Raw genomic sequence first — 13,808 nt, forward strand, 5'->3', positions numbered from 1 at the left:
GTCTTTTACTTCTATAACAAGCCCAGTCTGCATTTCCATCTTTTATTTACACATATGATTATTCCTAATATTAGTTCAATAGAAACCTTCCAATAGAAAAATATTTAAATATTTTTTTTTTTTTTTTTTTTTTTATGCGTTACGCGGGCCTCTCACTGTTGTGGCCTCTCCCGTTGCGGAGGACAGGCTCCGGACGCGCAGGCTCAGCGGCCATGGCTCACGGGCCCAGCCGCTCCGCGGCATGTGGGATCTTCCCAGACCGGGGCACGAACCCGTGTCCCCTGCATCGGCAGGCGGACTCTCAACCACTGCGCCACCAGGGAAGCCCTAAATATTTATTTTTTATGAAGTTTGATTATAGTTCGAGTTAAGACAGAATATTCTTCTTATTAAAATTAATAGAAACATAATGAGTCAAATTCTCTTGTTGCAGGAACTAAACGTGCAAAATTGCACTCCAGTTTTAATCAGTTTTCACATGTCCTACCTCTTTCCTAGGGAGTAATTTATGCATGGAGCGACTCTGTTTTAAGGTCTGTCAATTTAAAATCATTTACTACATAAGTGATGAAATAAAAAAATGAATTCAGGCCAAGAACTCTCATTCTATATGTCTCCTTCATATGCAGACAAATAGTAAACATAGAAATGAAAAATCAAGTCATTTAAACAGAATATTAGATTATTATTATTTCTGTCTATTATAATTGCTAATATCTATTCTGCCATGAAGATTCAATTAAAGTATGCAGATGTGATTGTGAACATGTTAATTACATTCGCATCTTTTCAGATTCCTGATTTAAAGAGGTAGCTGTGGGAAAAATATAATCAATTTTTCAGGGAACTGATTTCTTGAGTCATCCTCATCAAAGAGGACATTTCTTACTCTGCGGAAATGAAGACTTTTTTATGTTTTATGTTAATATGTTATAAATATAAGCTACAAGGCATCTTTTTTAATCATGATAACTAAATTTCTAAATTACAACCTTTTGGATTCAGAATAATCAGTTAACTGAAAAAGCAGAAAATGAGTGGTAATATATCCACTAGCAATCTAATTTTTAATGCCTTGTTGTTTTCAAATACGTGTACTTCTCATACATACTGATATATACTACTCAGGAATGCTTATTTATTATTGTCTAACAAGTATAAAAGGGCTAAACACAAATATGAAATGAAGTTTTTACATTTTCCAAGTTGAAAAATAATTATTTTGGCATTAAAAAAAGTAGAAAATTATAACATCATGTTCACTGGTAGACATCCATTGAGTGTTTTAACAATAATTGTTATGATAATATAATTATATTTTTACAATATAATTTGTACAATTATATATATAATAAGCTAGTTAATATTAAAAACTAATATTCTATGGCTTTACTTATGAAAATAGAGATAAAAATTAAATTTATACAAATTCAACTTTTACTTACTTTTCCACAACTTCACAAAATTTTGAGTACAATGAACTAGATGATTTAATTTAATCATTTCTAAAATTGCTAATGTGGCATAACTAATATTCACATGGCACCCAAATAGCATTTAAAACAAAATTTTATAATCTTTTAGAGGATCACTAGGTAGGTATTGAATAAGCAAGTGGGAGAAGAAAGTCAGATGTTTCCAAAGTTTGTAGGAAGCAGTTAACCTCACAGGGAAGAGTGGAAAAACAACTCAGAACAGATGTCTACTATGCAATGTTTTGCCTAAGAACCCAGTTGTAAGCCATATTTGAATGAAAATGTTTTAGCCTACAATGTTTTACAATTTAATATTTCCTTCCCTGAAAGTGTTTCATAAAATACAAATTATAATTCTAAATTTAAGAAGTTATTTTAAATGACAAATTTACTGTTAATTTGTTTATTTTACCTATTATTGTTTAACATTTCTTGTTGTTAGTTTCTGTTAATAGTTGCGATTGACAGTTTGCTATTTATCAAAAGGCTTTTAATTTTTGCTAGCCATCTGGAGTACTAATTTTCTTGCTGTGAGATGTGTGAAAGAACGCTTCTAACATCTTGCTTCTGTCACACTTAAAGAAGGTTGTCATTCATTTTCCAAATACAATGAGGATGAAGAAAAGGGGTGTTATACCTATGGTGGGGCTAAATAAACTCCAGAAACAGAAACCAGGGCTGATGCAGCTTCAGAAAAATTAATAATAATTGATTAAAAGCAGTTAAAGTTCAGATACACATTTAAGTAAAACAGTCATTATACTTAAACTTTGTACCCTAGTTCCCAGATAGAAAGAAGGAAAGCTGTTTTGTTTTACAACTTCCAGAAAACCTGGTATGAAAAGTAAGTGGGAATGACAAGGGTGTGCAACTCAGAGAACATCTTACCTGAAGACCTATGGGACCCGGAGGTCCTGGGAAACCTCTGGCACCTTCATCACCTTTTTGTCCAAACATCCCCTGCTGACCTCTGGGACCTGGTTCACCATCACCTCCCTAGAAAAGACCAATAGAAATGATCACAAACTGGAAGAATCATGATTCTGCTACAAGCCATCATAAAAATGTAGCCATTTCTAATTTAATCAAAGACAGTCTATTTATGTTACCAAGTACAAAGTAAGTTACATTTCCATTATCCGCTGCAAATATACTATTGTTAGTTTTGCTTACATTATTTGATTCTGAAATATGACTGATTTTGATTTTCTCATGTATATCAAGTGAAGTAAAAGTTATTTAAAAAGGGAAAATAACGTTCAAAATTGTCTATGAAGTACTTCTCAACTGTTTATTATCTATCTTCAAATGAAGTCACAGTGTTTTTTGTTTATAAAGATCAGCTTGGTTAGCTACATTAGATAATTTAAACTTGATTTAATGTTAAGCATACAAACTTATTACCACATGAAATAGACTGGTTAGGTGACAGTTCATAAATCTGATCAGAGAATGGTAAGGCTTTAGATTTGCTGAACAAAGAGGAATACTTACAGCAATTCCAGGGGCACCAACTGGACCTTGAAGACCTGGGGGACCAGGAGGACCCTGTGGTGAGATAAAAGTCTGTAATTTTGAAACTGAAGCCAGAGGAGCCTAAGCTATGTAGTGCAGAGCACTTGGTTGATCAAAATCTATTAATCATCTCTACATTTCTTGGGGAAAAATAAAAAGGTTTTGGCATTCAGTGCAGTCAACCATTATTTATTTTACTCCTTGAAACTCAGACTTGCCTACTTGCAATCAATTTTAAATTGGCAGTTATTGAAAGCATTCTCAACTATAATGTTGTGGATATTTAAAAATGGATTTCTATGCTAATATAAATCATGTTGAAGTTTCACACTTGAAAAATTTCAAAATACCAGATTTCTTTAATGAGATATGTATGTGTCAGAAAGAGCACATGAAAATAGCATCCATATGCTATCTTCTAAATGAAAAATAGGATGTGGGGAATTCTATATGACAGAAAGTAATGATATATGAAACCTCAGAATTTTCTTTATATGTAAACACATGCAAACTCAGTATTATATATTAAGTATACTGGAACTCCTTATTTTGAGCAGTAGATTTCAATGGCTTTATGAGTCTTACATACATAAATATTACTTCTTAACTGTCCTTTTTTCCAACATAAATAACTGATCAGGCACTATAAAAGATCCAGACATTAAAGAGTCATTGGATTGGATTGCTCTTTTTCTTAAAACTGCCACACAGTGGGAAGAGTGCTTAAAGCATAGGTTCTGGAGGTATGTGTGGTTCAGGGACCATTGGGGTACCTGAGTCCCTGTCAGGTTTCCACTAGGTCAAAAATCCTTTTCATAACAACTTTAAGGTATTATTTGTCTTTAAACCATATGGTATTCAAACTAATGGTGCAAAAACAATGGAGGGTAAAATTGCTGACGATTTAATCTCATTCTGTGGCTTTTAGGGTTGGAATTACTGCATTTCTTAACATATAATTTGAAAAGAGGTTTTAATAAAATTGACTGAATCTCAAACTGAATAGTTCCCACAGAGGTAATATAGTAGTAATATTATAATCTTCGGAGAGGTAAGGGAATAGTAATATGAAAAAATATCCATGGTTAACACCAAAAGGAGTTAAATGAATAATGCCCCCTCAATAAGAAGTAGGAAACTTACATTTTCTCCTTTGTCACCCTTGCTGCCTTTTTGTCCTGGTTCACCGATTTCACCCTGTATTTGAAAGATTTGAGTTAAAGTTTATCTCTAATATGCCATACCTGCCATTGCATTGTCATCACTATCATTGTATGATTAAATTTTACTTTAATGTAATTATGTGCTAACATTTAAGGTCACAGTTTAAATTGGAAAAGCCTGCTTCTCACTTTCTAGTATTGACTAATATTGATTTCTAATATTGATTAGTATATAGACAAACAAAAGTCAACTGGACTTTGAGGAATACTGCAGATGGATTTTTAATTCACAAAATCAATTTTGTCTGAAATATTACCAGTATAAACTAATAATGAAAATACATTAATTTATATAAAAGTGTAATTACACATTAATCAAAAATCAGTTATTTTTCCTCCTAGTTTTCCAACTGCTAAAATGTTGCACATTATCAGAGCACTGGTTAACAAATTTTGTTATATAATTTCACAATAATATTAGAAAATATATTCAGTTCAAACACAACACAGCTATACATTCAAAATCAAGAGCTTAGAATGTTTATTTACAAGTTAGTAAAAAATAGGGAAGTATAGGATTATCAAATATGTATGCAGCTCATTCTTAAATTTTAATTCTGCAATATCCAAGACACCACAGCTAAATGTATACAAGTAATTAATTAAATTAATTTCACATTTATTTCAGAAACATATATATTTAAAAATAGATAAGCAACTTTGGCATCTGTTATTTTTTCTCACTACCATTGTTCTTGTCTTGTTTATATCCTACATACTATTTCCTGGGATAATGATAATTCTCAACCTCTAAAATAAAACTTTTGAGCACAAGGAAGCTGTATTGAAACTTTGGAAAAGATATCTTTAGATTTGACATCTAATCTTAAAAGAGATTATATCCAGGATTCTTAAGAAAAAAATTATTTTTCACAGGACGCACTAATATGAATAAAGAGCACTCACCTTGTCTCCATCCTCTCCCGGGGAGCCAGCAGGCCCAGCAGGCCCTGGGAGACCCACAGGGCCTTGTACTCCATCTCTCCCTGCGGGGCCTTGGGGACCTTTTTCTCCCTGCATTGAAAATCCAGCAGGTCATTACTTTGCCATAAGAAACCTATAAATTAGCTATTGTTACAATTTTTAAGTACAGCTACAACAGTCATACTCTGGCTTCCATATTTGACAAGGAAATTGCTTTGATTTTCCCCCAAAGTATATTTTCCCAATATATTGTTACTTCCTAGTAGCAAATGATAACACAAAAGATCTCTATATTCTTTCGTGACTAAGAATACTAACACTGGTTAACAATTTATGAATCTCAAGTTATGGGTCACAAAAACAATTAAGACTCAACTTGGAATTTTTCTTTCAATCACACATTTTCAAATCAAGCATTATATATTGATAAATCAGATGCTCGATGTTTGTGAGAACTCACTGACCCGTTACTCTTTCTGTGCTACTTGTATACCCAACTTTATAATATGCTTTATGTGTAGACTTTTTCTATTTTTTAACGATGTTTCATGAATTTTTCTAGATTTTGATATTTTCTTTCATTGCTGCTTTTACTGATTCAAAATGACAAGGCTGTTAGCTTTTTAAAAATTTTTGTTTACTTTTAGACAATGACATTATTTTCCTCTTTTTAAAATTTAACTATATTGTGTAGTTTAAAAAGTATAGGCTTGAGGGCTTCCCTGGTGGTGCAGTGGTTGAGAGTCCACCTGTCGATGCAGGGGACAGGGGTTCGTACCCTGGTCTGGGAGGATCCCACCAGCTGCAGAGCGGCTGGGGCCATGAGCCATGGCCGCTGAGCCTGCACGTCCGGACCCTGTGCTCCACAACGGGAGAGGCCACAACAGTGAGGGGCCCGCGTACCGCAAAAAATAAAAATAAATAAAAAATAATATTAAAAAAAAGTATAGGCTTGATAATAAAGATGGCAAAAAATCCTTTCAGAGCTTAAATAAGTGATTTCCTAAAAGTCAAGACTTCATCAGTTCTGTACAAAGTTATTCCTGATTGCAGTTGGTGGTTCTATCTTTTCTCCCATTACACAAGTTGGGAATCCATGTCATTAGTTCCTGCATTTACATTATCCTGCTCCCCACCCCTCTGTCCCTCACCACCTCCTGTCCCTTTACGATGACTAAGTTTTATCTCTTGAATATATTTACTTCTCTTTATCTCCACCATTAACATCTTACCCCAAAATACTACTAGACTTCCTCTCAACTATTGTAATGTTTCCTTCTTATCTCACATCTATTCTTACTTCCAAGCTATCCTCTGTGCTGCAATCAGAGAGACAATCATCTTACCAACATTCTTTATAGTCAATTTACTTGTTTACCATTCCTAAGGTAAAGACCAAGCTGCTAGTGTGGTCTACCATTACCTGGCTCCTACTACCTATGGAACAGCCTCCAGCCTCCCTTGCCCTTGCTCTCTATATTTCAACCCATGTAGATCTTTTTTAGTTCAACTTGATGCCATACCCTTCCTGTCACTTGGCCTGAGCACATGTTGTTCACTTAGCCTGGAATGCCCCTAGGAGGACCCTCCACTTAGTTAATTCCTCCTCGTCTTTTACATTCCATCATCAACGTCCTACCCAAGGAAAGGCTCTGATTCCAGCTTAGGTCCCTCTGTTATAAGCTGACATACACCAGTACATTTCCTTATATCATTAGCCAGAGTTTGTAATTATACAGGTACTTAGTGATTCTTTGCTTATTATCTAAAGCCCCATCAGACAATAAATTGTGTGAGGGTAGAAGTTGTCTGATTTTGTATTCCATTGTACCTTGCTGGCCTGTGGCCCAGAGTAGCCATTTAAGGCTAGTTAGTTAATTGCTTAATGACAACAAAAATAACAAAATGTCTATAAAACAAAGTTAACAAGTTTATTACTTCATTGGGTTCCATACGATCTTATTGTATTTTTCAAAACTATGCCATAATTATCATTTAACACATACCTCTGATGTCACACTGGAGACCTTTTATTTCCTTCAAATTAAATATTGCAATGTCTCAAAACTATCTCCACTCATAAAATGTGCTGTGCTATTCACAGTGAATGTCACTATTTTGAACACATGAGCTGATTCAGATATTTCTCCTTAATTTGGATTTCCTTGAGAGACTGAACTCCAAAAATCAATCCTTTTATATGAGAGTATCTGTAAATAAGACAGATTAATTCTTAACTGCCTTCATTACAGTACACATAATCTCTAGCCAGGAATCACCTGCTGTTTATTTCTTCTGATCTTGGTCTGTGTGCAATCTATACCAATATAGCAGATTGATATTTGGGTTTAGGAAGAGGTAAAAGACTTTGCTTAACATCTTAGCCAACGTCTCCATCAGTTTTTACTAAACGTCTGCATGGAGGGTTATGGGTATTTTCACCCAACACTTCTATAACCATTTGGTGCTACCATCCCTAGATAGATAACTTCTTCAAAAGTACTACCTAATACTGTGTCCAGCACTTAGTTGCTCTCAATAACTATTTGTTGAATAAAAGAACAGTGGAATGAACACCTTGGAGTTTTTGTTGTTGGTGGGAATAACAGAGAGAACGGGTGGGCAGAACATTCTCCTCTCCCTCCCTCCTCATAATACCACCAATCACCAACAAAACCTGGGCCAAATCTTATCTCTGAAAAGGGCTTCTGTCAATAATTTCTCCTCTATATCACCAAAGTAATTTATTATCATTTTCAATACTTTTCCATATTCTTGTCTTTGTTTCAATATTTTACTTTTTCTTCATAAAGTCAAGGCATTTAAAACCCAGCCTTCAATTTATTATCTTCAGAGAATTCTTGGCTTCTCTAATAAGTATATTCTCAATTGGTATACTAAAGCAATGCATATCTGTTTTCTCTGTATACATTCTTCATTGTGTTGTGCCAATAAACCGGTGCCCTGAATTTTTGAATGAACTTGTATGAAAGGGCCTGAATCTATATGTTTTATATCCCCTCCCAGTGCACAGTACACTATAAAAGTTTTATGGACAAATCTTTAGTGTCTGAGATTGGTTTAAAATTATAGAAATTGTAAGAAGGAGCCAAAGAACAATTTTTTATAGTTGTCTTTTAACATCTCAGAAAATAATGTCTAAATTTTCAACAAATTTACTAAGCTGGAAATACATTGCTTTAAAAACTTCTCAGCAATTAAAAATGCTTTCTCTGTCACCAAAAGATTCTAACCACAGGTGATATGGTCCTATTCTAATATTCCAAATGTGTCTAAAAGATAGTAGATTACAGAAAAACAGTCACTTTAATTTGGAAATACTTAAACAAGATCACAAACAGTAGTGTCAATGGACAATGAAAGCAACTTGCTAAATCTCACTCAACTTGCTAAAACTAGGTCCTTAGTGATTAAAAGGTATTCTGAAGATTATAGGCTTAAACTAGATAATATATGTCAGAACTTACATATACACAAAAGTATTGAACTTGTATTTTTTGCATACAATGATCAGCAATTTTTATATATATTTACTGAATAAGTTTGTGTTTTAACCTTGGAGGATGAGAGAATGCTTTAGTTGTTTTAGAAAATTAATATGATTAAGTGAAAAGCAGGAACAAAATTAGGGGAGAAATCTTGATGATGAAACTTAAACCTAATGAACAGAATATATCCATAATTATTAAATAAATATAAGATAAAATAATTGACCAGATGTTTTCCACCTCTTTCACTGTAGATCAAAACTCAAATCACATGAGAAGTGCAGCCTCTATGCGTTTCACTTACAGACCATGAAAGTGATTGGAAATTAAGTTGTACTACAAGAGGAGTGAAAAGTGAACACTTTTCTAATATAAAGCAGCAAAGTATGGTTTTAATCAAAAGTCCAATTTTATCTTTCAAAAGGAACAAACTCAGAAGCCTTTCACATTAATAATATCCAACTCCCCCACAGATATTAGGGTTTCATAAAATGTGGAAAAATGTCATCTCATTTAATGAATTTGAAATTTTCTGTATTATAAATATAAAAATAAGTGTGTTTATATGCCAGGCACATATGCAGAAAGAATGCAGTGGACTATGAAGAGCTAATATCCTTGAATAAAAAGTAATAACTTATGCAGGATGACAGTATAATATATTCCTCCTTGAAATTACTTACAGGAGCACCTTTCTCTCCAGCTGGACCAGGGGGACCCTGAGGTCCTGGTCGCCCTGGCAAACCAATTGGGCCAGCTGTTCCTGCTGACCCACGTTCTCCTGGTGAGCCCTAGCACAGGGGAAAAAAGGTATTTTGTTATTAATGATAGGAAAAGTTACACTTAAGAATCACTTATTTAGTTGTGAAATCTTACAGTTTACATAACATAAAAGTCACTTTTAGGCAATTTTAAGATCTCAGACAGGAACAGTACCCACAATTTAAAAAATTAAGTTCTAGCCCCAATATTAAGCACAGATACTAAAGTTAAGAAATACTGATAAGAAGAAAAATATTTCAAAATTTTATATCTTTAATATTTTACAGATGTTTTCTCTTTTCATTTAAGTGTTCACAATTGTTCACGATGTTTTATAAGACATAAATCCAAGAGTACCTTCCTATACAATTTTCTCCCTGTATTATTCTGGATTGGCATGATACACTGTCTAGACTGGCATTTTTCAAAGTGATTTCTGGACTTCACCTCAAACTTGCTGAATCACAATTTCAAAGTCCTAAAAATGAGTTCAGAAATTGTCATTGCTTTGAGGTACAAATATAATTTTTTACATAATAAAGTTCAATAATCACTATCCCAGAGCTTGGACTTTTTCCTGAAAATAAGTCCTTAAATTTATCTTAGAATTCTGTAGGGACCATTGGGTTTTATTATGAACACTAACTAGATAATTCACATTTGACTAGGTACATCCAATTGAGTTTCAAAATAGAGGCTATATATTTTCAATTAGTTTGCTTAAAAAATACTTAATATGTAAAATTTTAAAAAGTGTGGATACTGCCTTCATATTAATTATCTCTATCAACAATTTAAGAAAACATTATTTAAAGCAAGAATAAAAGAAATGCAAATGTAGATTTACTAAGTCATGTATAGGTCAAAGATAACCTATTTACCATTTCCAATTTTATTTATTGAAAGATAACAAGAATATTGTCTTTGCATTAAATTCCTAGATGGGTGGCTAAGTTTTAATTTATTTTCTTTCAGGATTGAACTAATGTGAAATATTAGAAAATATGATTATTAGCAGCTTTCCTTAATAATTAAGAAGTCTAAATAATAACATCATCATTTTAAAACTCAAAGAAATGATTTATAACAGCTGGAAAATATAGTACTGTCACATTTATCTTCTAATATTACTTTCCCTATGTAATTAGAAGTCATTTTATTATACAAATATGAATTATTGACTTTGTTCTAATTTCTATTTTTATTAGCTAGAGAACTAACTAAATATGAACACAAGAACAATGATAATGACAATTTGTATTGATGTAGTGCTTAAGAGTTGTGTGAAAAATAAATTTTTACCAATCATAATTCAAATACTAAAGAAGAAGAGATTACAAAGGAAAACTTCAGTTAGTATTTTTAAAATAATAAACATCTGTCCTCTGTCAAAATGTTATTTTTAATTTAATAATATTAAAATATTTTATGCAAAAGAGTCAACCACAAGTGGTGTGACTGTTAACCAGATGGCAGACTTTGGATGAATGATTCCAGAGGCCAATGCAGAAATTAAAAATGAGAATAGAGTCCTCTGGGTGCATTCAAGAAGTGCAGCCCTAAAAGTTGAAGGCATGCAAAGATTTGTCTCTACTTAGCAGAGACAGCAAAGAAAGAAAGGAAGCCTGGAGGCTGAGGAGGAGGGCAGGGGAGGGAGGAAGATGGACAATGAGAGAGAGAAAGAGAGAGAGAGAACAGAGGAGGAAGACAAGGATTAAAAGGAGGAGAAGGAGAGCAAGGATCCTGAAATTGAGAGGAATGCAAAGAATTCTGAATTACAGAAAAGAGAGAAAGAAAAAGTTCAGTAATGAAAGCACTCTTTTTTGGTGTAAGTATAAACAGAAAACAATATACAGTGTGACTAGGGTGATTCTGTTTTATTCGGGTAAACACTATCATCCCTAAAGATAAATCTCTAATATCTGAAAATCTGATTTCTTGAGGATCAGTGTGCATACAAGGTGGGTGTGTTACATTTTCATTTTAATATTTTACTTGTAAAATCTCACAAAAGCATTACTACCCATTAGTGTTATCAAATCTAAACTAAGCATCCAATTTAAGGGCTGAAATATTTTATTTGTAATTGATGACACAAAAGGAGATGCAATTTTGATATGTCAGGCCATGAAACCTTTCTCTTTGATCCTGTTTTAAATTTAAACCCCAACTTTTCAAAGACTACCTGAGGAAGATATCATTTTAGACTGTGTTGAGCTTGACAGCTATGAGACCAGAATGATAAAAGAGGAAATTCACTAGAAAACAGATGTGTATATTAAGAAAATTTATTATTTTCCAACTATTGAGCCTACTAAATAACTATTGTGCTAAGTACTTTACAAATGCAATATAATTTAATTCCTGTACGACTTGTTTACTTTTCAGGTAAAGGCGGCCATAAGGCCCAGTGTCTAGCTCATGTGCCCTGATTCACACAAAGTTTCTTCCTGCAATACAGAGTACTTCATAAATGGTGAAGAAAATATTCCCTGGTTGTTTGTACCACAATAATTCACATATATTATGCTAAATTTTAATAAGTAGAAGAAATAGAAGCCATTTAAGACCACTTCTACCAGAACACGCTCACATTGGTTGAACACTTTCTAAAATGAGAAAACTTAAAAGAATTAATGGCAATGCTTATCTTCTTTGTCCAAACAGTCATTCTCTGACATTCATACAGTCTAGATATTTTTGATAACAGCATGCTCTGCAGTGATTTTATTTTATACATCTATAAATGAAAAGTGAAAATCTCTGATGATACCTACTGATTAAGCACATGCTGTTATCAACATACAGAACTTATTTAAATATTCCCAGGTCAACTTTTAAGAGTAAGTCTTATGAATCCTTTAATCCCAATTGAATCACTGAAGAAATTCCATTAAAAATGAAAATTTAAACCCGATATTAAAAAGAGAACACATTTAACAAAAATATAGTGAGACTAATCTCTTGTGACACTGATTGGGAATACAAAATGTATTATGGCAGGTATCAGCCTTAAGAAGCTCACACTGCAGATACATTTTTTTCCATAAAGGCTAGATAGTTATAGTTATAGAATTTATTGCATTGTCCTATAACTGGCTATAGTGAAGAACACAGGGCTTTATATTTGTCAGATAAGTGAACAATTACATCTAAGATGAACATGTTTGGGTTTAAACATAGGTTAAATGGATAATAGTAGGCTCACAAAGGTAAAATTTTTGCTTGTTTTTTAAATTGATCTTCAGCCCTCTGAGTACTTACTGGCACATAGCAAGCCCTACGTAAAAGTGTGAACTGTATGTGTGATCTTTTCCTTCTCAGCACTGAAACCAGTAGCTTTCCCATTTTGAACAAACTGATTAACTTCTATTTGGCTCTATTTTCTCGCCAACAAAATAGGAACAGAAATAATTTGCCCTCTGTTTTTTTCTGATATTATTGTGTTGATACATCTAAAGTCTGTCCTAAAATATGAATGCAACAGATGTTGGAGTACTGTACATGAACAGCTACATACTTTAAAAGTAGATATGCAATCTCAAATGATTGCAGAAGTTAAATTTTATAGGAGAGAAAATTAAGATCCAGAATGTGTATGGTATATCTAAGGCCATGCCGTTAAAGAGTAGAGCTTTTCCCACAAAACAGTATTTTTAATCCTAATTTAAACTGTTTACATACTCATCTCTATAGCAATGATAAATATTTTACCTATCAAAAGTGCTTAACTGGAAAGAACTCAGAGAAAAAGAGGCTAAAAACTATAAAAATATTTCCCCAATTTATGATTTAAATAGCAATGGACACAAGGTAAATTAAAAGTTTTCTAAAGGTATGTATGGAATTACAGGAATTATAACAATCATAATATCATGAATTATTCTGTTATTTTAATACTAAACAGCAACCACGATAGGTCACTTATTTTCAACTGAAGTTTGGACATTTACTTATTTTTAAAAGAGAGGAATTTACATTTTTATAGTTAGTGACCTCTCTTTAAGTTTATGTTAGCTTTATCCTCTTCTGTAGCCCTTTTCCCTACATCTTGCAATGGTAATAAAACACAAGTCAATAGCCTCAGTTTATTTCCTTGAAGCAATGAGAATAGTGGTTATTTCTCTAACTCTTCACACACAGGAGAACCCCAGATAAATATTTTCTGTTATATTCACTGGGTGTTTCATATTCTGAGAAGCATTTGTAAAGTAAAGGAAAGAGGTAAACAGAGAAATCATCTCATCAGCTTTCAATTAGAAGGCAGCCCACTAAAGAGAGGAAAAGAAACATAAACACAAGTCCTTATAAACAGAGCTATACAAGTAGAAAGCAAGAAAAGAAAAAGTCTGCCCCTCTCTTTGTAAAGCCAAGTTGACCTTCGTGGCAAAACTAGTTTG

At 33.0% G+C, this 13,808-nt stretch overlaps 1 protein-coding gene across 3 annotated transcripts in view; it reads right to left on the reverse strand.

Moving 5' to 3' along the window:
* The window catches only part of COL11A1 (collagen type XI alpha 1 chain), a 197,819-nt gene that overhangs the window by 44,590 nt on the left and 139,421 nt on the right, over positions 1-13,808 (reverse strand). For all 3 annotated transcript variants that reach the window (XM_065881030.1, XM_065881043.1, XM_065881037.1), the window contains 5 exons: positions 9,330-9,437; positions 5,120-5,227; positions 4,134-4,187; positions 2,970-3,023; positions 2,364-2,471 (listed from right to left, as the gene is read on the reverse strand). In XM_065881030.1, the coding sequence (XP_065737102.1) occupies positions 2,364-2,471; positions 2,970-3,023; positions 4,134-4,187; positions 5,120-5,227; positions 9,330-9,437 (432 nt within the window). The remainder of the gene's footprint in view (positions 1-2,363; positions 2,472-2,969; positions 3,024-4,133; positions 4,188-5,119; positions 5,228-9,329; positions 9,438-13,808) is intronic.

The sequence above is a fragment of the Phocoena phocoena genome, chromosome 1 (genome assembly GCF_963924675.1).
Source record: "Phocoena phocoena chromosome 1, mPhoPho1.1, whole genome shotgun sequence".
Lineage (NCBI taxonomy): Eukaryota > Metazoa > Chordata > Mammalia > Artiodactyla > Phocoenidae > Phocoena > Phocoena phocoena.